The sequence below is a fragment of the Lonchura striata genome, chromosome 4 (assembly GCF_050655825.1).
Source record: "Lonchura striata isolate lonStrDom1 chromosome 4, ASM5065582v1, whole genome shotgun sequence".
Classification (NCBI taxonomy): domain Eukaryota; kingdom Metazoa; phylum Chordata; class Aves; order Passeriformes; family Estrildidae; genus Lonchura; species Lonchura striata.
Genome location: NC_140706.1, coordinates 67,526,986 through 67,553,935, shown reverse-complemented (window position 1 = coordinate 67,553,935; position 26,950 = coordinate 67,526,986). Strand labels below are relative to the sequence as shown.

Below are 26,950 nucleotides of genomic sequence, written 5' to 3'. Positions count from 1 at the left end.
TCACACCCTTCTCATACCATCTCTCTGAAAACACTCATTAAAGTGTCCCATCAGTTTCAAATTTTTTGGAGAGCAGGAAGAACACTACTATGCCTCATAGTCCTAATAGGTAAGGTTTTTTATCTGGGTCAGTGCACTTTAAAAAATGCTTTAATTCATTGTAATCTTTCAACAGCAACAATATTGTCCTGCGGATGGATTATCTACCTAACTTATTATAATTCCCGGAACATTGGACTCATTTTAACGTTGGTTCTTAACAGATTATATAAACATGGCTACATCCATATTGGTAAGTTATGATTAATGTAATGCCACTCTTTGTCTCTGCTGCTTTTTATCATACCTCAGTTTGCTAAAAGCTTGAAGTAAACTCAGTGTTCCTTTGTTAGAGTGATTTGAAAACATTCAGTGGATTCAAAGCAGAGACTCAAGCCTTGAGTCGCTATTCAGGCACTGCCTTTGCTTTCTAAATAAGCTGTCAGAACAACTAATCACAGGTTTATCCATACTGAGACTAGGATATGTAGAATGGATACTGGCTAGAACATTTTGCATCAAAATCCATTAACTTTTTATTAAAATATTTTAAACTTTTTTCAATAAAAACGGGTCAGTACAAATCACTTGGGCACTCACCCACTTACAAAAATACCTGGTGCTGAGTCACAGAGGGCTGTAGCCCACAACCTCACTGATCACACTTCTAATTTTCTTTCATTTACTTCTCTGCCTTTCTCTGTCTGCTTCACAGAATAGCAATAACTTCCGTTCTGGACTTTTTCTGCAACTATACATCATAAATGTAGTGGAAACTTAAAACCAACAAGTCCCACTCATGCTTGGCCTGCCACAGACACCCTTGCAATTCACTTGCTTATATCCTCAAGAACCTAAGAACTGTATTCCAAACCATGTTCAAATCCAGCCTTTTTGAAGAGCAAAATAGATGAAGTACTTACTGGCTGCTACACTTGATCTACAGGCTTTTATTAAAATTTCTCTGTGAAATTGCCATTAGGTAGGGACAGCTGATATGGCTGGCTAAATATGTGGTATTCTTTATGAACCTCATCTGTGAGTAGAACCTAATGTTAATAAAATCCCATTATTTACTGCTTCGTTTCAGTTGTTTAATGTTGATTTTGGATTTTTTGGTTTTTGTTTTTTGGGTTTTTTTTTTTTCCTTTAAATTTTGTTGTACTTTTTGTGAGTGAGGTGAAAAGCCTTAGGAAAAATCTGGGCCACTGCATTACCTGCTGGTCTTTTCATATTTATTAATCCTTCTTGCTGTAAACATAATTTGTCATAACAATTGGACCAAAATCCTTACAGCCATTTAAAATTTTTTAAAACAGTCAATCAGGAGTCTTAGTTCCTCTGATTATGGTCTTGCACACAATGACTTGAGATTCTAAATGTTCTAAACAGCTTTTCTAATTCTTTTGAGATTTACAAGGCACCTGAATGTTTCTGAGTGACCCCTGAGTACCTCAGGGGTTTGGTTGTATTGTTGGGTGGTGCCAAACCCAGTATCCCTTATTTATGTACTTTGTGTTGTGAATATGTGATTTCCCTTCAAAAAGGGAACTCAAGATATCCAGTTAACCCAGTTCAGATAATTGAATGCTGTATTCTCTCTGTTCACAAAATCAACAGCTTTATGGTAATAAGCTTTTTTTTTTTTTTTTTTTAATTAGGCTCCTTTTCATTTTCTGTGCTGTCTGGAAAAGTCATGGTGCGTGAAATCTATTTCATCACAGAGGACATGTCCATCAGGTACAGATTTCCAAGCAAGTCCCCCTCCTAAATAAGTATTTTAAATACAGGTCTAAATAGCACAAATCAAAATGTTGTTTTCCAAATGAGCAGTCTATTTGTAAGTGTTAGACTGTCTCTTTTGGTGCTAGTATTTAACACTCCTACATACTTGGGAGTTCATTTGCTGCTTTAGCTTTATCATATGGAAGTGAATGCTGGATAAGATGGTAGTTGTCTTTCATATTTGTCAAATAAACCACTTTGGAGTGTGAAGGAGAATTGTGTTTTCATTTATGTCTTTGACTCCTTCATGCTCTTGCTCTTAAATATGGAAGATTCATGTTGGCCAATAGCTGGTATTTACTTACTGAGATTCAGAATAATTTGTTTTGTAACCTGAACACCAGCAAATAGTTTGTAGTTTTGATTCTTGCTGTCATGTTTGGAAAGCCTTGAGGAGGCAATGGATATGGGGTTTTGTGTTTCAGCTAAAGCAGGAATTGTGTAACACAGTGTGCTGTAATGCTTTGTGATTTCCTGTTGCTTGTAGACTGCCTCAGCTGCAGATCTCTGCACAAACTGCATGTAGGATGTAGGATTGTAGGTCTCTCAACTTCTGTTTTATTCCAAATTATTTGATTTAGAATTCAAGATGGATTTATCATTTTTCGCTGGTGGAAGATGTACAACCCTAAGCAGAAGCAGCACGGTAAGTTTCCCTAAAAGGTTTCAAAGTTTAAATTTACAGGTAGCCTACAGAAACACATTTCCTTTGCGCAGTCACAGGCATGCAATTGCTTTGTTAATGTGTACCTGAAGTACTCTGGATCCTCAGAAGATATGGATTTGTTCACTGGTTGCAGAGGAGATGAAATAAATACAGGATTCATTATTGGGGACATGAACCCTTCCTGACACAAACCATTAATCTTAATAGTAACCTTCATTAGCTGGAGTCCAAGCATAATTGTCTCTGTATTGAAGTTGATAACTATGATGAATAGAGATATCTTATGTTCTGCAAGTGATTTTAGTTTCTGAGTTTCAGTGAGTGTTGTGCTTTCAGTATTTTATCTGAAGTGTTTCAGTAAGGGATGTCCTTTTAGTATTTGACAAGCCTGTGTATTGATGATATCTGTGGTTACAGAAGTGGGGAAGTATAAAAAAAACCCATTTTTCTTCCTTATCTCTGGCTGAAGATGGATGATTAACACAGATGCAAGAGATTAATTCTATCTGCAGAAAACACAGAGAGAAAGCATAAGTAGCCTGGGCCTGTATGCCTAATCATTTATAAGATTAGAATCTTGTTGAATGAGACTTGGGTCCTGCTTCTCTTGACTTTTGGAGCCATCACAGCTCCATTGCTCATTCAAGGAGGTCCAGAAATGTCAGCGATCTACAGATGAGTATGCTAATTGAGAGGGTCATTGAACTTTGGAGGGTTTTTTTCCCCCAGCTTGCCTTTGGAAGTGGCTTCTGCTGGTGTGAAGCCTCTTCGACTTGTCAGCAAGCTCATGGAGCTGTTGCTGTGTCAGTACCAACTCAGCAGTGGCAGCAGTACTGCATGCAAAACCAGTCAGTGAATGCACTCATATCACTTTGGGCAGTGATATGAGTTTGGAAGAGCTGCTCATTTCTATTTACTGAGGCACTGCTCACCCTCTGAGGTGGTAGGGCACAAGTTAAATTCATTATATGATAAAAAAGTCATTCAAGAAGTGGAACTCAGTCTTAGAGTTAATTAGATTTTGCCAACCATGAGTTACTGTCCATCGGGTTTTCATAGGATTGTCTTCATCTGCTAGTTAAAACATATTTCTCTAGTGGCTCAGAGAATGAAAAAATGAATTAAATTTAATGCAGTGAATGTGGTTGCCTGTTCTCTATGGTGGCATTTTTCCTTGGCAATTGCAAGGCTGTAGTGTTTCCTCCTGGCATTTAAGGCCATGTGATCAGTGGACAAATAATCCAAGTAACCACAGAAGTTAGAGGTGTCCAGGTCTGACAAAAAAAGTAACATGACTAAAGTGCTCTTTAAGTGTTAAGTCATGCTGTGACTTGAGGTTTTGTATATACTTAGGAAATGCAAATGGTTTAGGAATAAAAGCTGGAGGATCATGTTGTGGATAGGGCACACCCCAATGACTTGGCTTAGGTGCCACAGCCCATTATCAATTTTCACATTGTGAAACAATCTGGTAGTTGTACATAACCTACGTAAATGCTTCTTTGAATCATTTAGTATCATGACATTCAGATTTGCTTGTCTCTTTCCTTGCCCCTTTTCTTTTCCAAAAGTGTTTTAGCCATCCAAATTGATGTGCGGAGGTCAAACCTTATTTTTGTTGTTAGGAAAAAGATATACCTGTCACTTTAAATTCCCTTTAAAGAAACGAATTAGTACATATGATTTCATTTAGTAAATCAAGTCTAATGCTTGCATCCAGGAATTGAAAAATTACATTTATTTGTGTTCTTGATGCTGCTGAGATCTCCTGGGTGAGCAATTGTGTATCCCAATCTTTGTCCGCGTCATTCTTTGCCTGATTCTTATTGATGAAAGTTAAGGTTTGCAACAAATGGATTTGATGGTGCTTTTATGGAAACAGGAAGGAACTGAAGCTGACTCATTAACTTTTCTCTGTCTCCTATTCAAGAAACCTGTGATGTCAATGTGTTCTGGATACTTACTTTCTATATGTATATATTTCTGTAACTATATGGAAATTTCTGGTGCTTTAGGTGTGTTGGAGAAGGAGTTGGTTGTTGTTGGGACAGTGTTGCAGAGATGTGTGATTTTGAGGGACAGAGGAGTTTTTTATCAATCTGGGTGCATTTAATCCAGCAGATACCTCTAAACCTTGGCTCTTGGGCATCTGCATTTCTTCTTTTGACCCTGACCACAAATGTTTGCTCCGAGTTTTAGTTTCTCTTGTCTTTGGGAAATGCTGCCTTCAGTTTGTACCCTCTGAATTGCATCTTGGGAACTGCTGTAATAACCATTGATTCTTCAGCTGCCTGAAGTCTGTTTGACTTAGAAAGACCAGATGAGGTTTTTAGAGCAGCTCAGGTCTCTTGAGTCAATGTGTAATGGGCACTCTTTCAACTGGGTAATTAGGGGGAAGTGGTGCAAGCTTTTCCCTCACATTAACTGCATAATTAGGTCACACTTTCTGAGGCAAAAGTATGTCAAAGTGTGTCACAATCAGCTCTCTATATGATCAGCAGATGTTAAAACAGATTTTAAGGATCAGAGAGCCAAGCTGATATAACAGTTAAAATCTTAAATTTGTGAGAATGTTGACTGATTGTGCAAAATGAGTATCATCTGGTTAGTTCTGCATATTAGTGTTTTCTGTTTCTCTATAAAAGAAATCTTTTTCCCACTTCAGGCATGCTGTACCAGGGAGCTTGACTAGAAAACCATTTAGGTTTTGAGATAGAATTGATCTCAGTGATATTTGTGCTAAAAAGCAGAAGTTTTTGCTTAGGTTTCTGTTCTATGCATCAAGAGGGATATTTGTTTATTTGTTTTCATACATGAGACTGAAAAACTTCATTTACCATTTTGTGCATTTTCTGTCTGGATTTATTTTTGGACTGTGACCTAGGGGTGAAATGTCTTTAAGATTTAATATTTTGTAGGCAGCTGTCTTATTTGCCAAGTTTTACTGATTTGCTTAGAATGCTGTAATTATTTTGTGGAGTTTTTTACTGCTTTTTAATATGTACTTCAGCAGCTGTTCAGTACTGTGTGGATTGGTTTTGCAAAATGTGCATATTTGAGAAACTGTAAATATTCCAAGGGAATGTTTAAATAGAATTAGAACCTCTTTCCCTCCTATTTGGTTAGATCCAAAGGCAGAAACTCGACTGTATATTATGGTGAATGACTTTGAATTTCACGTGTATAACCGCTCTGAGCTTTATGGACAACTTCAAGAGCTGTTTGGCTTGGATCCCACAATAATTCCAGCAAAGAAAGATGATGAGAGAGCACAAGTAAATGGGAGGCAGAGAACACACGCCAATCTTGAAAGGTAAATAATTATTAATTTTGCTCTTTTGTTATGCTTTGTTCTGCAAAGTGCTGAACTAATTGGGGAATGTTTTGTTAACATGTTCTCTGGAGGCCAAATGAGTGAAGCACAACAGAGAGAAATTGCACTGACAAGCCTGACAGTCTGAATCTTTTTCCTTTCCTCAGATTTCCTACCAGTAATAATTAAAAAACACAGCCAAACAAACCAAGAACTTTTGTTTAATGATCAGAGACAGGCTGAAAAATCTATTTGAAATACAGTGTGGAGAGGAAGCATGTGTTGAAGAGGATTATGCTGGCAGAATAATAATGGTTTTGCTCAGTAGAAGTAACAGCTGCTCAAGACATTGAATAGGCAAAATGTGAGGATCTCTATGGTCTTGTGTACAGCTACACAAACTGTCTTCTATTAATTCCTCTTTTTGGGCTATCCCAGAAAACATGGTGTAGAAATTGAAGGAGTTTTACATGGCTTATGTGCAGTGCAGTCAGATGTTCAATAATTAGCCTGTCTTTGGGAAGGACCTCACCAGGCTGATTTACTGTCAGGAGCAGAGAGGATCTAATGAGACTTGAGTCCTGCCACTGCTGCTGGCCAGTTGTTAAATTTCAGAGTGGGCAGCTGCAGGGTGCTGTGGCAGTGGTGAGTTTGAGTAAGGGCTCTGCCTCCCAGCCAGTCTCGTTGTGTTTTTGTCTTAAGCCCTTATTGACAGGCGCAGGAAGAATGTGAGGAGGATGTGTCTTGAGAAATGAAAATTCCCATGCCTAAACAGCAGTATTTAGAACAGGCCAGGATCCTCTGAGGAAAATTTATTTAACTATTGCTCTGAGTTAAACAAGGCATGCTTGTTTCCTACCTGTGTCAGCACCAAGGTGTAGCTCCATGTGCTTCCTGCTGTTCTCCCAGGCTTGGGAAGCCTGGCAAGTTGTCTGCTAGCAGGTCCTTTGCAAGAGGCACCCTTCTGAGAAAGGAATGTTCCCTAAGATCTGTGTCCTGAAGACCTCTAGAAAAAACATTTGGTTATTTGGTTTATTCTTCTGCAGAAAATACAAAATAATAACCCCCTTTTTTTCTTTTTTATAATTTAGTGTTAAAGTAAAAGCAGAATCTCAAGACCCCTCTTCTTCATGGAGGTCACTTATTCCAGTCATTAAAGTCAATGTGAGCACGGTGAGTGAAAAGATCCTTATAAGGAATCTATTTATCGGTATTTGCTTAAAAAATGACACTTTCCATTCATTTTTCTTACACATTCTATTTAAAGTTTTTCTTTGCCTTTGTGCTTGGAAGAAGTTAAAATTGCATCATCGGCACTCCCCTGACATAGTCACAAATCCTGCTGGTGCTGGTGGAAACACAGTTATGTTCTAACTTCTGGGAAATACTCATGCCTTAGGCTTAGTAATGACTTCCAGAATATCACCAAGTAATTAAATTGTGGGTGTTGTACAGTATGGGGTGTGCTGATTTTTTGGCAGGTGTTTGGGGTTGGTTTCTTTTTTTTTTTTCTGCATGTTTTACTAGGGATATTTGGACACATTGTTTAAAAGTTGATGTTACATCCCGAAACCACACCCCACCTCAACCCAAAACAACAACAGCAAAAAAGAATCAGGTCAACTGTTATTGAGATAATAGAAAAAAAATTCAGAGGTTAAACTATAAGGTATTTGTATTGTATTATAATATTTGTAGATATCTGCAGGTTATGGCCAGGACTTGTGTTCATGTTCTTCATTTGCCCAGGGCTGGTTCAACTGACTTTTTATAGGTAAATAAATACTTAAATGTAAGAGATCGGTGTAAATAGATATGTAAATATAAGAGATCAGTGATTACCAGTGAGTTACTGTGTTTGCTTTTTGATTTAGGGTCGCTTGGCATTTGGGAATCATTATCAGCCCCAAACACTTTGCATTAATTTTGATGATGCCTTTTTGACGTACACCACGAAACCACCTTCAAGCCACCTTGATCAGTTCATGCACATTGTGAAGGGAAAATTGGAAAATGTTCGAGTCATGCTGGTTCCAAGTCCAAGATATGTTGGTCTTCAAAATGATGAGTAAGTTTGGGGTATTTTTGTATCCATATTGTTTTATTATTTGTTTTAGGAACACAGAGAAGATAATGTTTGTTGCACTTCAATGTCTTTATTTTACTCAGTGTGTTTAGACAGTTGCCATTTGTTACCACTCTGAAGATTTTTGATTTTGGATCTTTGAACAAATTGCATTTATGGAGAAAAGCACTGGTTTTCTGTGTTGTTCTAGGTTTGTGGGTTTTGTGTGTTCTGCTCTACTATCAAACATAGAATCATAGAATAGTTTGGGTTGGAAAGGTTTCTTTGAAGGCTATCTAGTTCAAACCCTCTGCAATGAGCATCTTCAACCAGATGAGACTGCTCAGAGCCCCCATCCCACCTGGCCTTAAATGTTTCCAGGGATGTGGCATCCTGTGTCCAAGATCTTTTTCCTTCTCTCAGGTACAAGGGCTGTACGCAGGTTTTGCCACCACTGAATTTCTAGCTGAAATGCATAGTTTAAGGTGTTGACTTTTGTAAAGCTGATTCATGGTTTAGGAAATACTAATAAAAACTCTGAACTGGGCAAAAGCTGTGTAATACTTTAAAGACAGATTGCTTATCCTTTTACCTCTGTGTATTCTGCATAAGCAGGGCTAGACACCTTGAACAAACTGAAGGAAGTCAAACACAAGCTCGAGTGCTTGCATGAAGTAATACAATAAACTGTACATCATTTGTACCTCAACTGGCTTTTTATCAGCCAAATAATGCTGCTTGTAACGTGGCTTTATGTTTTTTCAAAGAACATTCTGTGGCTGTGCACAGAATCTTACTCTTCCAACATGACAACAAAGGAAATTTCTGCAGCTAATATTGAAAACAAACAAGATTAAAACAAAATAGGATCAAACTATTAGCTTTTCCTCCTGCTTCCTCTAAGTATTTGTTTTTTATGCTCTTACCATTTCTGCAGCTCCTGATGGCTGAAGGATGGCATCTGTGTACAATATGTGCTCTAATTTACTGGGCAAATTCAAGAAATTACCCAATTCCCTGGAAATGGAGGATGTTTGACTCTTTAGACCCTGCCCTCTTATACTGCTTTGGCTTAAAATTTAAGCTGGGTGTTTTAACTTGCATAAATTCCTGTAGGCAGTGAATATATAAAAAACAGCCAAGTGACTTGATGAGATTTGTAATAGACTGACAAATCAATACAAACATCGACATTTCACCTTGGAAACTGACATTTTGTTTTACAAACATCCATCTCAACACTTTTATTGCTCTTTGCAAATAAGTCCTCAGAAATTCAAGAAAAGAAAAAAATGGTGCTAGGAAAAGCAAATTAAAGCAGAAGTTTGGAGGCAGCAGGCTCAAGGTGATAGGATAGATACTAGGGAATATTTTAAAATTATAATGATAATCTCAATTTATTGCCAGTATCTAGTTTGTGTTAAAGTATTTGGTTTTTTGTTGCTGTCATTACTTGCAAAGTAAACTTAGTTTTAAGGTTCCTGCTGTGTTGCTTTTGAATAGTTTCTGTCAGTGCATGATTTCTACATCTGCTGTCTTCCATGTTTTCCAATGTTTCCTGCCTTTGAAAATGAGCTGTGGTAAAATGGGCTATGTGCTCTAACAGGTCACACGCTTAAACAGTCATAGGAATTGTCTTTTTTTGTCAAGAAATGACAGTTTATGAAAGTGACTGAGAAGCTTCAATAGTGTCTTCTGCAGTAAAACCAGAATTATTAATATGTAAATTAATGTGGGAAAGGGATTGTAATATACCCATATAATAGGAGAAATGTTTAATCTTATAGGTTTATCACTTAGATCTTTTAATATTGAGGGAAGTGTTATTGAGGCGGAACAGCTTTTTTCTTCTTTTTTTTTTATTAACTAATGGTCTAATTACTGAAAGTCTTGTCCCTTCGGTGTAGAGGGCTATTTTAGTAAGAAAACAATTAGCAGGTGAAAGAACAATATAGGACAAGGAGAAAGGAACTCTTGACTGAAAGAAACCTGAAAGTAAAACTTCTGTAGTTACTTGTGGTTAAAATACCTGAGAAATACCCTTGTGGAGAAGAACCTGATAGCTTCCTGCTTGAGTTAACTGGACTTTTAAGTTTTTTAATGTAATAGTTACAATAATAGCAACAATATGATCAATGGTTTGGTTTTTTCCTCAAATTATTATGCAAATCCATTATGCTTAATATGCTGCATTTAAAATGACTTGAATTCACAGAGATCACTCTTGGTGTGTGGATTTTTACTCTTCATCTCTTCACTCTTTCCCTGCAGACCACCAAGGCTGATGGGTGAAGGTTTTGTTGTAATGCAGTCCAATGATGTTGATATCTATTACTATATGGATGAACCAGGTACAATCTGTTCAATACAAAAATAGATAATTTTTTTTTAAAGGTTAAAAATCTGTATTCTAAGAGACCTAATGGAATGTTTTGGAGCCAATAGAGGTATCATAAATATGCTCTTGCTCTGACTGCCCTTGAAGTATTGCCTGAATTTTGAACAAAGGCAACACATTTGGCAATGGTGTCTACAGTTGTACAATATGTGGCATTGGATCATTTTTGGTCATATTTCTTGGCCTTCCACCTGAAGTCTGCATTGAATTGTGTCTTGATATTTACATACTGTAGTGCTCTCAAATAAAACTGACATGAAGACACTTTGCCTTGTGCTTAAGCAAACATTTCTCATGCTAATTTTAAACAGCTTCCTTTAGTAATGTGTTTATTATTTTATGTAATACAGGTCTTGTACCAGAGGAGACAGAGGAGAGTAATGATGGAGAAGCCAGCAACGAAGACAGCAAATTACAGGACCTGCCACCATGCTGGGGTTTGGACATTGTGTGTGGAAAAGGGACAGACTTCAACTACGGGCCTTGGGCTGATAGGCAGAGGTATGACCACAATTTACAGCTTTCATCTTAATACCCAGTATTACTGAGAGAACTTCCTCAAGTTTCCATTGTGTGATTGCTCAGACTTCTATTTGTGTGTTTTAGGGCAGACCAAGCCTGAAAGAAGAGTCCTGCCACAATGGTTTAAGATTAGTAAAGCCACTGGGGTTTAGCTTGTTGGCCTTCAAAAGTTAGGATTACTCTCATTATTAAATCAATAGATTATGTTATCTTTTTGTAAGCAAGGTATTTTTACTGTTTATCAAGTAAAAGGTTTAACTTGTTAATTGGTGACCTTTAGATTTATCAAGCTTCTCTTAATGCGGGAATAAACTGCATATTGATGAGGAAATTTTAGGGAAGCAGAAATCTGGCTATGAAAATAATGAGGGAGGAATAATTTAGCCTTGCTTAGCATAATCAGCTGCTTGATGTTATCTCCAAAGTATTTATTATCTAGCTATTTTAATACAAAATATTAGGCTAGAGTTGTATTGTTCTTCACTTGGTCCTGTGTGTTTTGCACATGAGCATTTCTGGTGAGGACAGTAGGATTGTTTAGAGAGTGAAGGACTATTAAGCCCAAGTGACATAATCAGTGCTTTCCCTCTTTTCCCCTGTTAATTACAGGCTGGTACTTGGCCTTCACTAATTCTCCTGTGAAACTGTTATGATTTCCTGTCTCTCAGGAGTGTGAGGATGGCAGCCCAAAGAGTAGTCATTAGATATGATAGTTCATTTAAGAGAAAATGTCGCTTTCTAGAACCCTTTGCTAGAAATACGAGGTCAGTGAATCATTAATGATACTTCTAATACTCCAAATAAAGCTTGCCCTATAATGGAATGCCTTTTATAATCTTAACTGGCTCAGTAGAAAGCAGTTTAGTGCAGAGAGCAGTTTAGAGATAGAGTTCCTAGATACATACTAGGAACACTTTTGCATCCTCCTGTGGATGCAAAAAAAAAAAGTTTGGAAACTTTTAAGCTGCTACAATAGCCAAGTGCTGGGTGCAGGAGGGAATTCCACCTCCTTGAGACCTGTGTAATCTCTGCTGTCTGTGCTTCATCACCCTGCCTTTTCTGTCAAGTATTTTATGGCCTGTTCAGCTGTAAATCTGTAGAAATGTGGTTTTCATTCTGAGGTCCTGAAGTTTTGTATTTTCTTTATTTCTGGGCTTGCATCAATTATTTATGCACAAACTGAAGAATAAATAGGTGACTTGCTGCTATGTTTTTGTAACAGATTTTTAGAAACCAAGGATTAGGAATAAAAAGAAAAGCATGGTTTGTTTGCCTCCTGAATTAACTTATAGACAAAAGCCATACATTTTAACTTCCTACCACTGACACTTTTAGAGATTTCAATAATGAGTTTGAAGATGAAGTTGGAATGATGAAGATATTCAACAAACATTCTTCCTTATCACATCCACTGGTTGTCTAAAGATTCAGTTCTTTAGTTGGAAGATAGTTAAATGAACCAAGTAGATGCACAAATATACATATGTATTTTTTTCTGAGAACAAAAACAGGTTTTTTTTTTTTTATTCTTCTTCACTAGGGATTGCTTGTGGAAGTTTTTCTTCCCACCAGACTACCAAGTTATGAAAGTCTCAGAAATTGCTCAGCCTGGGAAACCAAGACAGATCCTTGCTTTTGAGCTGCGAATGAATATCATTGCAGATGCCACCATTGATTTGCTTTTTACCAAGAACAGGGTAAATAGTGAAACTTTATCAAGAAATTGACTTGTCTGCTGTGGTTGCACTGTGCTTTCTGCTTATGCACAGTTTTACTTGTCTCAGGTCTTTATTACAGAACTATGGTTTTAAAAGCTGGGTGATTTTTATCTTAGTTTTTTATAATTATGAGCTAGAGGCATTACTTTAAGTTTCTTTTAAGCTTTAAAGGTACATCTTAAGCCATGCCAGCTCCTGCAGTCTTGGGGCTTCATTATTTGGACATGTCTTGTGCAATCTTAAATTCTGATGAAGCTCACCATAATGATAGATAAAAAACCAGTTTCTTCTGATACTGAATGAAGAGATGACATTAAGGGGAACAAAACTTTTATGTGTAGGAATTGGGATTTTTCTTCTACTTGTTGCTACTTTTCTAAATGGGGTACAGCATCACTTCATTGTGTCTCTGTTTTGTTCTTTTGTTGGGGGGACTGAAAGGGTTGGAATTGTAGTGTTAGACATGTAAATTAGTCTGTCCTCCCAGGCCTTGGATCAGAGTATTTTATGCTGTTTCTCTAACTGGACTTCAGTCAGCATTTGTTAAACCTAAAAAAGGTGTTATTTTGTATCAATATGTATTGTTAGTTCATTAGTGATTTTTCTGAAGGCAAGAAAGACTTTATTCATCAGGTGCTTTAGTCCAGGTGTGGACAATGACAGCCAGAGGCATAAATAAACCTAGAAATCACATTTGGACTGTTGTGCTTTCTTGCAATACAGGAAACGAACGCTGTACATGTAAATGTTGGTGCAGGATCCTATTTGGAAATAAATATTCCCATGACAGTGGGTGAAAATGGTGAGTTAAGGCTAAGCCTGATTTGTTTCCCTACTGTTTTTCCTGAACAGTTAATTCCTGTGTGTGACAATGTATTTTAGTGTTTTTCCTTCGTAATCTTGAGATGTATATTCCTAAGGAAAGGAACAAAAATACTTCCTTGTACAGTTCACTGCAAGACATTAAGGCAAATATCCATCAGGGTACTTCTTGGTAGTGGACTGCTGAAGTCGCTGGTAAAAGATGTTTAAATATAGGTATAACTCTTGTGTCTGAACGATTATTTGGTAACTTTTATTTGCCAGGCTATTCACCTACAATTAAAGGGCAGCTCCTCCACGTGGATGCCACCAGCAGCATGCAGTACAGGACTCTCTTGGAAGCAGAAATGCTGGCTGTAAGTGTGCATTAATAAGCCCAAAGCTTCAGTCTCTACAGGATTTTTAATAAATAACAAATTTATTTTTCTGTGGAGCAATCTTTAGTTTCTTAATGCAGGAAGATACCTTTTTAATGTGTTTTGCAAGACCTTAATATATAAGGAATTTCTATATACTGACATAATTGTGCATGTGTGTAACCTTTAGTGACTTAAAAAGCACTAACTTGGTGTGTAAATTATATATTTAGAATTTTTACCTTATTTACTATGTAACCACGTGTCCATACAGGCTTTGCCTTTATTAATGATTACACTCATTAGCTCTGCTAAAGGATATGTGTGCACAAGTACTCAAAAGCACTCAGCTGTGCTTGACCTACTTGAGACAGATTTAATACTGCATTATTCTTTTGTTTGCCTAATATTTCACTTCTGCAGCAGATTACTCTTCTTATGGGTTTTTAAATTATCTCAGTGATGTTTTTAATGTTTGAATTTGAACAATATATCAATGGTTGAAAAATAACTCTTTCGGGGGGATTTCTTTGAGTGTGTTGTGAAAAGTGATGCTTTTGATAAAAATTTCGCATTTTAAATTGCCTTGTACATCTACAGCAGCAGATGTATCTGAAACTCATACTATACTTTTCCAAATACATAAATACACTAACACTTGACCTTCAAACACAGAAGGAAAGACAGGGATTAAATTATTAAGGAACTGGAAGTACCTTCTGTTCATCCCAGCATGAAAACAGTTTTAATTATTCAGCAGGGTACATATGTGAAAACTGCTGAGAGACAGGGTCAGGCATTGTCATCTTTTCAGGTAATCCTGATGCTTTAATTTCTCGTTCACAGTTCCATATCAATGCCAGCTATCCCCGGATATGGAACATGCCACAGACCTGGCAGTGCGAGCTGGAGGTTTATAAAGCAACCTATCATTTCATCTTTGCTCAGAAGAGCTTCTTTGCAGGTAACCTCTTTGCTAAATAAGTTACATGTCAAATATTCCTTCTCTGAGATTTCTTTTCAAATTTTGCTGAGTTGTGCAAGGTCAGGTTCTCTGTTTTCATGTATTTAAGGCAACAGATTTTCTGAGGACAAAGTTCCTGATGCCTATAGGATGTCCAACTACATAATAGTCTTACATTTGAGTAGAAGTACAAAAAATATAATTTTCTAATATCTAAATAAATTTAATTTGCAGTTTAGTGATCTGAAATTTATTTCTTACTAGAACTCTTACCACAGCTGCTGATTTGCTTAATATTTGTCATCCCTGATGTTGATTTCTCCTGGTATCCCTCTTTGCTTGGCTCGTTTTCAACTACTTGGGCTTTGGATTGTGTCCCTGTGGCTGACAGATGATGAGGAAAAGTAATTGGCTCCTCAGGATTCTGGCTGTGAGGAAGAAGGCAATGCAAGGTGGTACAGCACCACCCAACTGTTGCTGGAAGCTCCAGCTGCAGTAATGGAAGGAATACACCCCCATCACTGCAGTGCTGCCTGGGCTAATTAGCCCTGCTGGGAGTAAGGTTTAATTAGTGCAGGCAGGGTGCCATGCTAATAAAGTTATCCCCTGAGTGAGACCAGAGCCATTGTCTGGGTAGTGCCACAATGCCCAGTGTAAATTGCTGCCATGGTCAGAGCAAAAATCAACTTCTACAACACAAAAATCCTAAGGAATCACTCACCTGATAACTACTAACTCACTTTTTATTACTTGGTGTGGGTCCAGATTTGATCCAAGACTGGTCCAGTGACAGCGCACCTGATATTTTTTCATTTGTTCCATATATGTGGAACTTCAAAGTCATGTTCCATCAGTTTGAAATGATCTGGGCAGCAAATCAGCACAACTGGATTGACTGTTCCACCAAACAACAGGAGAATGGTGAGATCACTTTTTTTTATTTGGAAGAAGTAGCATATACAACAAAAATCATCAACAAAATACAGTATATACAAATGTATATATAGAGAAAGTACTGGAATTATACCCAAAACCTTGCTGGATAAAGAAAAGCACCAAGATATTAGAGTTATTTTTACTGTTTGCCTGCTATTTCCTTGTGCTAAGTACAGTGTCTTTCTAGAAAGAACAAGCTGTAGGTAGTAAATACTTTCAGCATAATTACAGTAATTTATTACTCCAAGTACTTTGTAGTTAAATGGTAATATTCTGTGTCATGACTTGTTCAATATCTTTTAATTACTTCTACCTGTATGTTTGATACTTTGTCTAAGAACAAAATAGGGAGTAATTTTGACAAATTTGTTTGGTTTTCCTTTTCCCTCCCAGTTTATCTAGCAGCTTGTGGAGAAACCCTGAACATTGTTTTTTCTCTGCCTTTCACTGACTTTGTTCCAACCACATGCAATACTAGATTCTCCTTAAGGGTAAGATCTTTTGTCTTGTAGATGTGAGATTCTTTCCTGAAAGAAAAATAGTCTTTTTCACTTTCAGTTCATAGAATTTTTCTTTAAGTAACCCAGAGGTTAATGGTTTCAGTTTCCTTGTATGAAACAATTTAATCACAGGCTGTTTTAATTTATATATACATATATACACAAAAATGAAAATATTTCTGAGAAATACAAACATGCATATGCTTCACACGTAGATGCAGATACACATTTAATATGTATATTTATTATAGATGCTTAAATTGTGTGTCTGTGTGTGTGTTTTATTACTTGGAATTTTGTTCCCCTTTATTTATGTAATGGGAAAATCTAATGTGTGTTCAAAGATAGAATTGAATACTGTGCTGGCTACCCCCAAACTGTTTTGGAAAGCCATGTTCCAGATTTTTAAGTGGTTCTGTAGCATAAATAATGATCACAAAGTGTTTTTAACAGATGCAGATAATTCTTTGAATTATTGTACTTTTTGTCTTCCTTAAAATAGAATCTGTCTACTGCTGCTAAAAATAAAAAAAACTAGCTGATGGTGATGTTGCTAATTTGGTATCATTTGATAGCAAATAAATCAATGTTTTATAGGTTTCTTTCTTTTTAAAGTGTGGTTTAGTTGAGATGTGGAGTAAGCTTCTTTTAGTTATTTAATTTCTGCAGTATTCAATTTCTGCAGTAGAAGAACAATGATCACTAAAAGCTGTCCAGTGTTTTACAGACTGCTCTGGTTATCTGCAAGTTATTGGACTTGTAAGCCTTCAGAGCTCTTGGGATTGCACTACAACTTGCTGGGAAACAGATTTCTTGTTTAATTATGCCTGTAAAATAAAGGTGATGGCACATACGAACATTGTGCATAAAGTGAATGTAAATTAACTTTCCTGTCGCTGATGTTTGATTTTTAGGGAGAAGATGTTGATCTTCATTTGTATCTACCCGATTGCCATCCTAGTAAATATTCCCTTTTTATGCTGGTAAAGGATTGTCAGCCCAATAAAATAAGTCCTGAGTCTTGTATTTCTGCAGAGTGTCAAAGTGGTCAGAAAACGGGCAAACCCAAATGGAGGAACATTACTCAAGAAGAGTGAGTTCTATTGAGATATTTAGATATATGTTTATATCTTTATGTTGACTTTTCTTATTTTTTTATTTTGTATGTGATTCATGAACTTTTGAGGTTGCTTTAAAGATACTTAAAAGAAGTATTTTGCTTGAAATGAAAGGGTTCTATTTCCTTTTGAAAGGGCTGGATGGGTTGAATGCTGGACAGTCCCAAGTGTTGTGTTTACAATTGACTACTCCTGGCACCCAATTTATCCTCAGAAGGCAGATGAGCAGTTAAAGCAATCCTGTAAGTGTCACTACCTTTTCCTTGTTAGCATGGTTCATTTGGGAAGCTGCTGGGACTTTGGATCACACTGCTTCCATCTGCAGAGATGAACTTGGAACTGTATTGCTGCTTTATGTCTCAGGGGAATGTGTTGATCATAAGAATGCACTGGCATTGATTTAAAACCTGACAGGATTCCATGCTGCTACATTTCAGGATGTGTCCCAGTTCCTTGTGTAAAAAAGAGGATACTGTCTGCAGTTCACTTCTCATTGTCCTTATCAAAGTGGATCTCTTAAATGGGTTGTTGCACAAGATAAAATATCACTTGGTATATAAAACATCGATATATTAAGGAGGAAATACAATATTTTTGGCCATATCTTGTTCCTTAGGTTTTCTAAGTTTTTTTGACTTTCGGAAGTTGTGATCTCATCTTATGATTTAAATGTTTAAATACATTATATAGAGAGATGTAATAATACTTTCTTCCCTTTATGGGTATCAGACTGCAATTTCATTGTTCACTATTCAAGTGAGCCATCAGAAATGAGTGTCAGACTGGTCAGTCAAACTAGTGTTGAAGAATTTATTTTAACTTAACTGTCTAAATATTTCTAGGTAACTAATATCCTACAAGTATGTGCTTCCAAAAAATTTATCAATACAGAGATTAAAGTAAGTTAATTGAAATGCAGAGGGAGGTATGCTGGAGGTTACTGGGTTACATAAAACTCTTTCAGGCTGAGATTCTAGAAGCAGAACTGATGGAGGAGAGATGTTAGAAGAATAATGAGGGCTAATTTGAAAGGGCCACAATCAGCAGGTGTTAGAAGACATGCTGGATGGCATTTTTTTAGGGTTTGAGTTCCAACGATTCACATCTAAAAGAACTCTAATTTGTGAGGATGTAGCAGAAAAGGTGAGATTGATTTTGCAGATGCTCATTAAGTGCTCTTGTGAGTCTGTCAGCTTGTGTCAAATGTGCATTCTTCACATTCTGAGAACATTTCCTCATATTTGGAGCAATTGAAACCTGCATTTGCAAGTTTGTACATACACAGGTAATTAATCCGCAGCTTCCTCCAGTGGTTAATTCAGCAGTCCACCTCATTCTACTCCCTGGTGCTGATGGAATGTATTTGTTGCAGTAGCAACATTTGTATTTCATTTTGAGTCAGTCCATCAAACTCTGAGAAATATGTTGCATTACAAAAGCTGTAGTTTCTTTAAAAAGTGGTCATCTCACTGCAGCATTTGGCTGATGCATAACTCATAAGATGCTGCAAGGACTATAGACAATAATGGGGAGTTCAAGCCTTGGAGGTTTCTGGCTGCAGGTGTCTGTAGTTTTATACTTGCCAGTTCTTCCCGTTAAATTGGTACATGAAATCTTCCTCCAGCTGGAGCATCAATTTTTGATGGTTTTCCCATGGAGTTCTCTACTCCCCATCAATCAATTCACTTCCCCAAAGTACTTCCAGTTACTCATTGCATTCTCATTGCTTTTCCTCACTTAAGAAAGACAGTTTTTGGGCTCTCTTGTTCTTAAATCCAACTAGAAAGAAGGGTAGGAAATAGGATTTGAATTTCCAAACTATTTTGTGACTGGAGTAATTGAGTTGTAGGAGACAAAGTTTTGGCCTACAGAGCTACTAGTTCAGAATAGATGTTTAGTACAGCCTTGCACTTTGCATGTTTATTCTCTCTTGTTTATCCTGCAGTAGCTGTGTGGTTGTGGGAAATCTGCTCTGCTGAAATGAAAGCATGTCTCTGCTTAACTTCAAAAGCAAGATAAATACACTGAATACTTTTTTTTGGAACTTCAGGGGTTGTTTTTCTCTTGCATAATTAACATTGACTAAAATATTTGATATTTTCTTGTCTTCCCATAGTTACTCAAGATGAAAAACCCATTCTGTAGCATAGACACACTAATATAATTATACAAGTTAGGTGCCAAAAGTTGTATGTTTATAATACACATTCCTCTTGGCTGAACTTTGTCCAACAGAAGCCGAAGTTGTAATTAAAATCTATTTTCTACTCTTCTTTTGCTCCTAAGTGTCAGAAATGGAAGAAACCATGTTGTCTGTGCTAAGGCCATCACAGAAAACCGGCGACAGTGTAATTTCATCTCCCACAGCTTCCACCCGCCTTCCCCTGGACCCCTCGGAGCTGCCCCCGGATAAGCTCCACGTGGAGCTGGAACTCTCCCCAGATTCCCAGATAACCCTGTATGGACCCTTGCTCAAAGCCTTTCTCTCCATCAAGGTAGGCAAAGGAGCACGACTTGTAAAATTTATGGGTGGCCATTTGTAGGAAAGGGAAATAATTAGTTTTGAAATGGAAAATTCAAATTCTGAAGGATATGTGAATTTGGATGAAAACTTTTGGTAGGTACTAGTTCTAGTTGAGAATTGCTTTGGTGATCTGGTATAGCTGGGATGAATTTTATTGTCACAGGTTTTTGAAAATACTTTTTCTTTCAAGAAATACTGCCTATTCTCGACATGGGCAGAAAATGTCTTCTTTTAGTTTTCCACTAGTAAAATAAGAAAGTATTCCATGATTATGACTAGAACTTATCTAGACTCCAATTTTTACGCCAAGTTATACCAGAACCCATGTTTTTGGTGCATTTTAAGTTCTGCAATGTGTTGTTTTTCTTAGCTAGATTCCATGACATTTCTGGAGTTAGGATCATGGAGGGGACTGGGGAAGAACATGAGAATAAGCTGAATTTAAAAAGCTTCTTCAGTAAATATTGGAGAAGGATTATGCATCCTTTTCTTGGCATTAATCTATTATGCTTTAGAATGTGTGTTTGGTTTTTTTGCTGTCTTCTCTTCCATGGCTGATTTTTTTAGGGTGTCTAAGTTTAATTCCTTCCCATCTCTCTCACCCTCCCTTGTGGTGACAAAAGCCAAGGCAGTTGAATGTGTGGATTCTGTTTGACTAACAGCAAAATGCTTGGGGTTTGGTTGATTTTTGTGGTTGGTTTTTTTTTTTGTTTGTTTTGTTTTTTTTTTTTTTTTTTTTGGTGTGTGTGTATGTGTGGTTTTGGGTTTGTCTTTTTTTTTTTTTTTTTTTTTTTTTTGGTGGGTTTTTTGCTGGTTTGTTTTTCTCTGAACATCTGTTTCAACCTGTGCAGATCTAGGCTAAGGTGATGCTTCTGGAGGCTGGCATTTTAGAGCAGAGATTGAGACATTTTCTGAGACAGGTGATCAATATAAGGACTCACTGAAACAGAAATTTTCATGAGTTTTCCATCAAGTATAGCATGTAAACAATGAGTAGTAGAAAATACTGTTTTGTAGAGCATAGGACTTTGAAATATGCTCATTATTTTTTCATGTTGTCGATAAAATAAATAGGATTAAAATTAGGCCAGTACTGCATCTTGAAGACTTGATTTTTCCTGGTACAGAGCAAATGAAGCCATGTTTGAATTGTTTATTGAACATTCTTTTTGAATCGCATAAATTCATGAGGGAGTTGTGGCTTTTCAAGCAAAGCAGCACCATTTCAGTGCTTTTTGTCTCTGGAGATAAATGCAAACAGTGCTATGTTAGATCCCTGATTCTGTAACTATTTCATTTTTAGGTGCCGATTTCTCATGTGAAATTTAGCTTTTCTATTCTAACTCTCAAGAGAAATTTTTGATTTACAGCTTGTTTATGAAAATGTGCATTTATTGCTCTTTTTAGTATTTTTGTGATTTTCTTTAGAACTTTTAGTCCAGCTGTGCTGGGATCATCTCTTGAAAGATTTCTAGGTTTTTTTATGTTTGTTTTCCTGACTTGTGGTTGTTTTCAGTTTGTTTTCATTGATTTTTATTTAACACGTGGTGTAGAGATCCCTGGACACGCATTGTCCATGCAGTTTTGTTAAGCTTTCTAATCTTGGGAGGTAGTTTTTTGGTGTAGCACACCCTGCTAAAGGGTTTACTGTCTGGAAATGAATGCTTTATTAGGTCCTGGTATTCAGATCAGGAATTGTCCGAGTGAGTTTACTGGAGCACCTACCACCCTCTGCTGGGTCTGCCTTATTAAAAATCACTGGAAGAAAATTCTTGAGAGTTTAGCTTTTCTTTTAAGGGAGAAGATGTGATAGATTGCCAGAAACCTGATGGATTTTCTGTTTCCCAGTAGAATTTGGCAGTGTTACTTTAGCCTTAGATAATTGAAGAGGATTTGCTTAGACACAAGGTGGCTTTTAGCTCTTACCCGAGCAAGAAATGTTTATGACCTAGTGTTTCAAAGCATGTTTAAGACTTTTAAGCCTGATGAAAAAAAGGTTCAGAAAGTTGGATGAGGCTGACTTCCTGCAGGATGTGTTTTGTGTTCGTACTCTGTTATGTATCTTTAAAAGCACAAAATCTGTTTAAAAGTGTCAGTAATAATATTTCATTTACTTCTGTTGCACATGTCTCAAAACTAGTACTGTGAGAACTACTGAAATACCTTCATTTTCTGCGAAGCACAAAGCCTAAATTTGCACATTTAAACTATCCAGCTTTCATAAAATAGAAGTATCCATGTTGATTTAGCTGTACGTTATAGCAATGCCACTTATTTTATGGAGGATGAAAACCAGAAGATTTTATTTGTATTTCAGTTCATTGCCTGCAAGTTTTTCATTTGTTTTCCATATTATCATAACAATTCTTTTTCTAGGAAAATTATTTTGGGGAAGATGACATGTACACTGATTTTGAGGAGGTTATTTCAAGCCCTGTTTTGTCTCTGTCAACATCCTCAAGCTCTGGCTGGACAGCTGTAGGAGTGGAGAATGACAGAAAAGAAAATGAAATTTCAGTCAAGCCTGTTCACCCTCTTACTTTACGCCCATGGGATATCACTGTGCTTGTTAATTTGTACAAAGTGCATGGGAGATTGCCAGTGGTAAGTACTTTGTAATAATAAAAGAATTTGCTTCATGTAATTTATTTTTTTTAGTTTCATAATCTGGACCACAGTTAACTGCCTGGAACATTTAATTGCTGTGGTGCTTACCAAAATGTAAAGATTATCTACCGAAATGTGTAGATACTCTCTACTTAAACTGTGCCTGTCTAAACAACTTTGAGACAGGATTTATTCTGCTTATCTGTGAGGCAGAACTGGATAATTTTTTTAATATGTTTGTTATTCCCAGAACTTGATTTGTGTGATATTTTTGATTGACCATTACAATTTCTCTGCTGATTAGCAAATTTGTCTTATAATGGTGCAGTCTGCTCTATGCTCCTGAGTTTTGAGGGGACCCCAGCATAAAAAATCCAGATAGAATATTGGGTCCACTCAAATATTTTTGAATTGTTGTTTATTGTTGTCTAAAGGTTTTTGAAGTTGCACAGACTTCTTGAGTATTCACTGAGAGGAAAATGGGCATACTTCCTGCTCACAGGTTTGCAGCTGATAGTAAAGTTTCAGACATGTTATGTACTTTCTGTTTCTGAAACGGATGTGTTTATCTTTTATTTCAGCATTGCAGTCCAGATGGTCCAGACTGCCCTACAGCTTTCTTGGAGAGGCTGTGTTTCGAGATGAAGAAAGGGTTTAGAGAAACAATGCTTCAGCTTGTATTGTCTCCAGTGAATCTCTTTCTGAATGACAATTATCAGGTAGTCCATCAGTGTTTGTGTGGTTGGATTGTGGAAGTTGTGTTGATTTTAACATTGAATTCTTTTTTGGTAGAAACTTTCCTGCTATGCAAAGGTCTTATTAAGACTTGTGAATCATAAGAAAAATCTGATGCGTATTTTGTAAAAATCTTTTATTTTTGTCCAAATTTTTTTATCAGCAAAATAAATAGCATTAAATTAGGCTAGTGTTTTTTTCCAAGAATTGCCTCTCACCTCCTTTTCCTTGGCAGCGCCCTGCAGTGGACGAGGTGCTCCGGGAGGGTCACATCAGCCTGTCGGGCCTGCAGCTCCGTGCCCATGCCATGTTTTCCGCGGAAGGGCTGCCCCTGGGAAGTGACACTTTGGAATACGCCTGGCTGATAGATGTGCAGGCTGGAAGCCTCACAGCCAAAGTGACAGCACCACAGGTACCATCTAGAAACCAATCTGATGTACTGAAATATTATTCTTCTTCTTCTAGAACTCGTGCAGTGTGGATTTCTGGAAAGTGCATGATCTGTGCCTTAAGTAACCTTTACTTTATAGCTTTAAAATCTAATAATTTCTGTAAAGGGACAGGAGATGCCATTGTCAGAGTGATGTTTTAAAGTAAGAGGCGAATGAGATCATTTGTGGGAGTGTAGTATGAACAGGTCTCAGGAGTAGCTGCTCACTGCATAAATTCTGCTCCTTGTTCCCACTGGAACATAGTTTGCTTTCCCAGTATTGCACTTTGTTAGGTCAGTCTTAGCACTATCTCCTTTTAATTTTGCCATTTATGTTACATTTGTCTTTCCGCCTAGGTGAATGACTCCAAGTGTATAACAGGCAGATAATTTTGATTTATTTCTACTGTAGTCTGACAGATCTTTAAAGAAGGGTTGCTTTGCCAGTGTATTCTGAGGCACAAGAAAAGTACATGCATCCTATTTAGTAATTAGTATTTGTTTTCGTTATTTTTAATTTTTAAGACACTCCTGCATCTTCTTGTTCCTCTAAAAATTGGTATTATTTTCTAGGATTAAGCACATATTTAATTGGGGGACTTCAGCAGCAAGTAAAACAATGCATACGAGCAAGTTCAGTAAATCTAATAGCTGTTTTCTTGCTACATATAGAGACATTTGTGATGGTGCTTCCCAAAATGCTGCCACTGAATTAGAGGATCTGTAGGATTTACTCCGCTTCCCTGTGGTTCAAAATTAAACTTTGTTGATTCAGAGTACTCCAAGGTTAACAAACATTTCTTAAGGCTTAATGCAGCTGAAGTATATTTTTTCCTTATAAAGCCATTCTCAATTGTATGCAATTATATTTTTTTTAGTTTTCAGCACTTGAATTTGCTGTTTTGAGTTCATTGGCTTTTTTTCTTCCATAGTGTGATGTATTGCAAGAATTTGTGAAGGGACTACACTGAACGGAGGAGGAGAATTTTGTGCAGGACAGTCATAGCTAGATTAAATTCCATTCAAATTACTGCTGATTTTAAGTGCCCTTTCCTTTGGCAAGGCAAAGGAAACCCATTTCCCTCTCATAACAGAGACAGACGGTCATGAATCATTTCCTTTATGAGCGGGCTAACTCTATAAAAGACTTAAATCAACAATAGGCTAATTACTAAGTCTAGCAAGAATCAGCAGAGTTTCAGTGAGCCAGTTTCTTCCTGTGCTATCTAAATGTAACTTGGTTGCTTTTATAAAAGCAAATCTGACATTTAAATTAGGAATGGTAATGAAGTGCCTTAAGCTATTCTTCACGATAAAGTTGGGGGAGCTCTGTCTTTAGAATGAAGTTCTCAGCTGACTGCAAGAGCAAAATCTGATGTCTTTCATTAAGAAATAATTTAGGAAATTGTTTACTATCACCGTGCTTTTCCATGAAAAAGTACAGAGTTGCATGTCTTGCGCACAAGAATAAAGATCAACCTTGAGTAGCAAGAAGGTGCTGCAGCCAGGAGGGTGTGCTGAAGCCTCCTGCTCACATCCCAGCCCTAGGGGTTGTTCTCTGTTCTCCATGGAACACCACAAGTCCATCTTGTGTGGGTGGTGATGGACAATGTGCTGTTGTTTGCTTACAGCTCGCCTGTCTTCTGGAATGGGGGCAGACCTTTGTGTTCCACGTGGTGTGCCGGGAGTTTGAGCTGGAGAGGCCCAAATCTGTAATCCTGTGCCAGCACGGCATCGATCGCCGCTTCTGTGACCCAAAGGTACCTTTTCATCCATCCCTGCTGCTCACGAGACATGCACAGGTTCTCTGGAACACTTCAGAAATCCACCCTTAATGTTAACAGAACATAAATAAAAGGATCAGCCCAAACTAAGCTCCTGATAGATGTTTATATGCTTTTTCCCTTTATTCTTTCTTTTCCCTTTCCCTTCAGACGAACTCTGTGCCTGGGCCATGCCCAGCGTCTGATGACTTAAAGTACACGATGACGCGCTTAGCCATGGATGGAGCAGATCTCTATGTGGTAGAACATGGCTGTGCCACCAATATCAAGGTAAAAATATTTATCTTAACAGCAATTAAAATACTTTGTCAATTGAGTTTTGTTTTTTTGTTAGAATATCTACCTGATTTGATGGGTGGCTTGCATGCAATGGTTTAAGCGGAATTTCTAAAACTTTTTAGTGATAAAATCTGATCATGGACTGGGCCAGGAGTAGATCAGTTTGGCTTCTATTTAATAATTGCATTAATTATGTTGGCAAGTGGTGAGGAGGGGTATATGTCTCCCAAAATAAAAGTGGAAGCTGCAGATTTGGTGTAAATTAATTTTGAATACCCTGGGCAATATAAATCTCAGTGTTTGTACCTGAGAGTTGATAAGAACTTGTGCTCTGAATTAATAATTCAGCTAATGGAAATGATTGATATGGATCATGTACAAGTCAGTGCTGGATAACTCACAATCCTCTTGTGTGAATTTACATGTATCTTTGGTAGAGAAGGGAATAGTGCTTGCACTACTTCATGACTGAATCCTCTGTTCAAAAAGGGCTGTGCAGAGAAAAGCTGATATTCTCTCCATTGTCCTACTGCACAGGAAAAAAAGGAATAATTTACTCAGTGTAGGAAAATAAGTTTAGATACAGTTAAGTTATGGTAACAACAGCAAAGAAGAAAACCACCATGCTGACATAACTGAGTAGTAATTGTGCTGTTAATAAATGCAGTTTTAAATGGTAGACTTAAAAATTTTGGGCACAGCTTCTCATTATGACCAAGAATCTAACTAAAGGGCACTGGTAATTATTTTAAACATTTTTTTAATGACGTGATATCTCATAATTTGACTGGCTTTCTGCCCTGTGGCAGTAAAGAAGTATGTTTGAGCCTCCAAATTCCTTTGAATCCAATATTAAAAAGTGCCATCATAAATATTAACAGTGTCTGCAGGCATAAATATGAATGGCAGTATTTTCAAAGGCAGCTTAATAGCCTGAACGACTCTAGAAGATTATATCCTGAATGTGTTTCATTCAAATTTAAAAAAAAAAAAAAGGTTTCCTTTATAATCTGTGACAGAGATGAGAAACAATAATTTAATATTAACCCTGTGGGTAGCTCTTCCATGGCTGGTTTGTCTTTCATCTTTGCTTGGTTTAGAGAAGGGAAACTCCATCTGAAATTTCAGGAGCTTCATGGTGGCATTTCAGAGAGGACTGAAGCTGTGCAGGAAACCTGATCCAATGTCTTCAGATTATATGAAGTTTGAATAAGTTTGAAAGTTTCAGATTTTTCGGGTTTTAGATGACAGTGAAGAAGTTAATTATTTAAGTTTTTTAAAGTTTCATGACAGTGTCTGTTGACAGTTCTTTTCTGTTTTTATCTGTTTACGAAAGGATACTTCTAAGTAATTCTTTTTTTGTTATGTAAAAACTGCCTGAGATTAAT

At 37.1% G+C, this 26,950-nt stretch overlaps 1 protein-coding gene across 12 annotated transcripts in view; it reads left to right on the top strand.

Moving 5' to 3' along the window:
* BLTP1 (bridge-like lipid transfer protein family member 1) overlaps positions 1-26,950 on the top strand; it is an 86,775-nt gene that overhangs the window by 10,269 nt on the left and 49,556 nt on the right. For all 12 annotated transcript variants that reach the window (XM_085579301.1, XM_085579309.1, XM_085579302.1 and 9 more), the window contains exons 3-24: positions 176-292; positions 1,701-1,779; positions 2,406-2,470; positions 5,618-5,804; positions 6,896-6,977; positions 7,679-7,872; positions 10,141-10,220; positions 10,618-10,768; positions 12,330-12,486; positions 13,231-13,309; positions 13,594-13,685; positions 14,532-14,649; positions 15,415-15,570; positions 15,979-16,076; positions 17,000-17,178; positions 17,339-17,445; positions 19,490-19,698; positions 22,104-22,331; positions 22,916-23,053; positions 23,305-23,481; positions 25,131-25,259; positions 25,434-25,553. In XM_085579301.1, the coding sequence (XP_085435427.1) occupies positions 176-292; positions 1,701-1,779; positions 2,406-2,470; positions 5,618-5,804; positions 6,896-6,977; positions 7,679-7,872; positions 10,141-10,220; positions 10,618-10,768; positions 12,330-12,486; positions 13,231-13,309; positions 13,594-13,685; positions 14,532-14,649; positions 15,415-15,570; positions 15,979-16,076; positions 17,000-17,178; positions 17,339-17,445; positions 19,490-19,698; positions 22,104-22,331; positions 22,916-23,053; positions 23,305-23,481; positions 25,131-25,259; positions 25,434-25,553 (2,942 nt within the window). The remainder of the gene's footprint in view (positions 1-175; positions 293-1,700; positions 1,780-2,405; positions 2,471-5,617; positions 5,805-6,895; positions 6,978-7,678; positions 7,873-10,140; positions 10,221-10,617; positions 10,769-12,329; positions 12,487-13,230; positions 13,310-13,593; positions 13,686-14,531; positions 14,650-15,414; positions 15,571-15,978; positions 16,077-16,999; positions 17,179-17,338; positions 17,446-19,489; positions 19,699-22,103; positions 22,332-22,915; positions 23,054-23,304; positions 23,482-25,130; positions 25,260-25,433; positions 25,554-26,950) is intronic.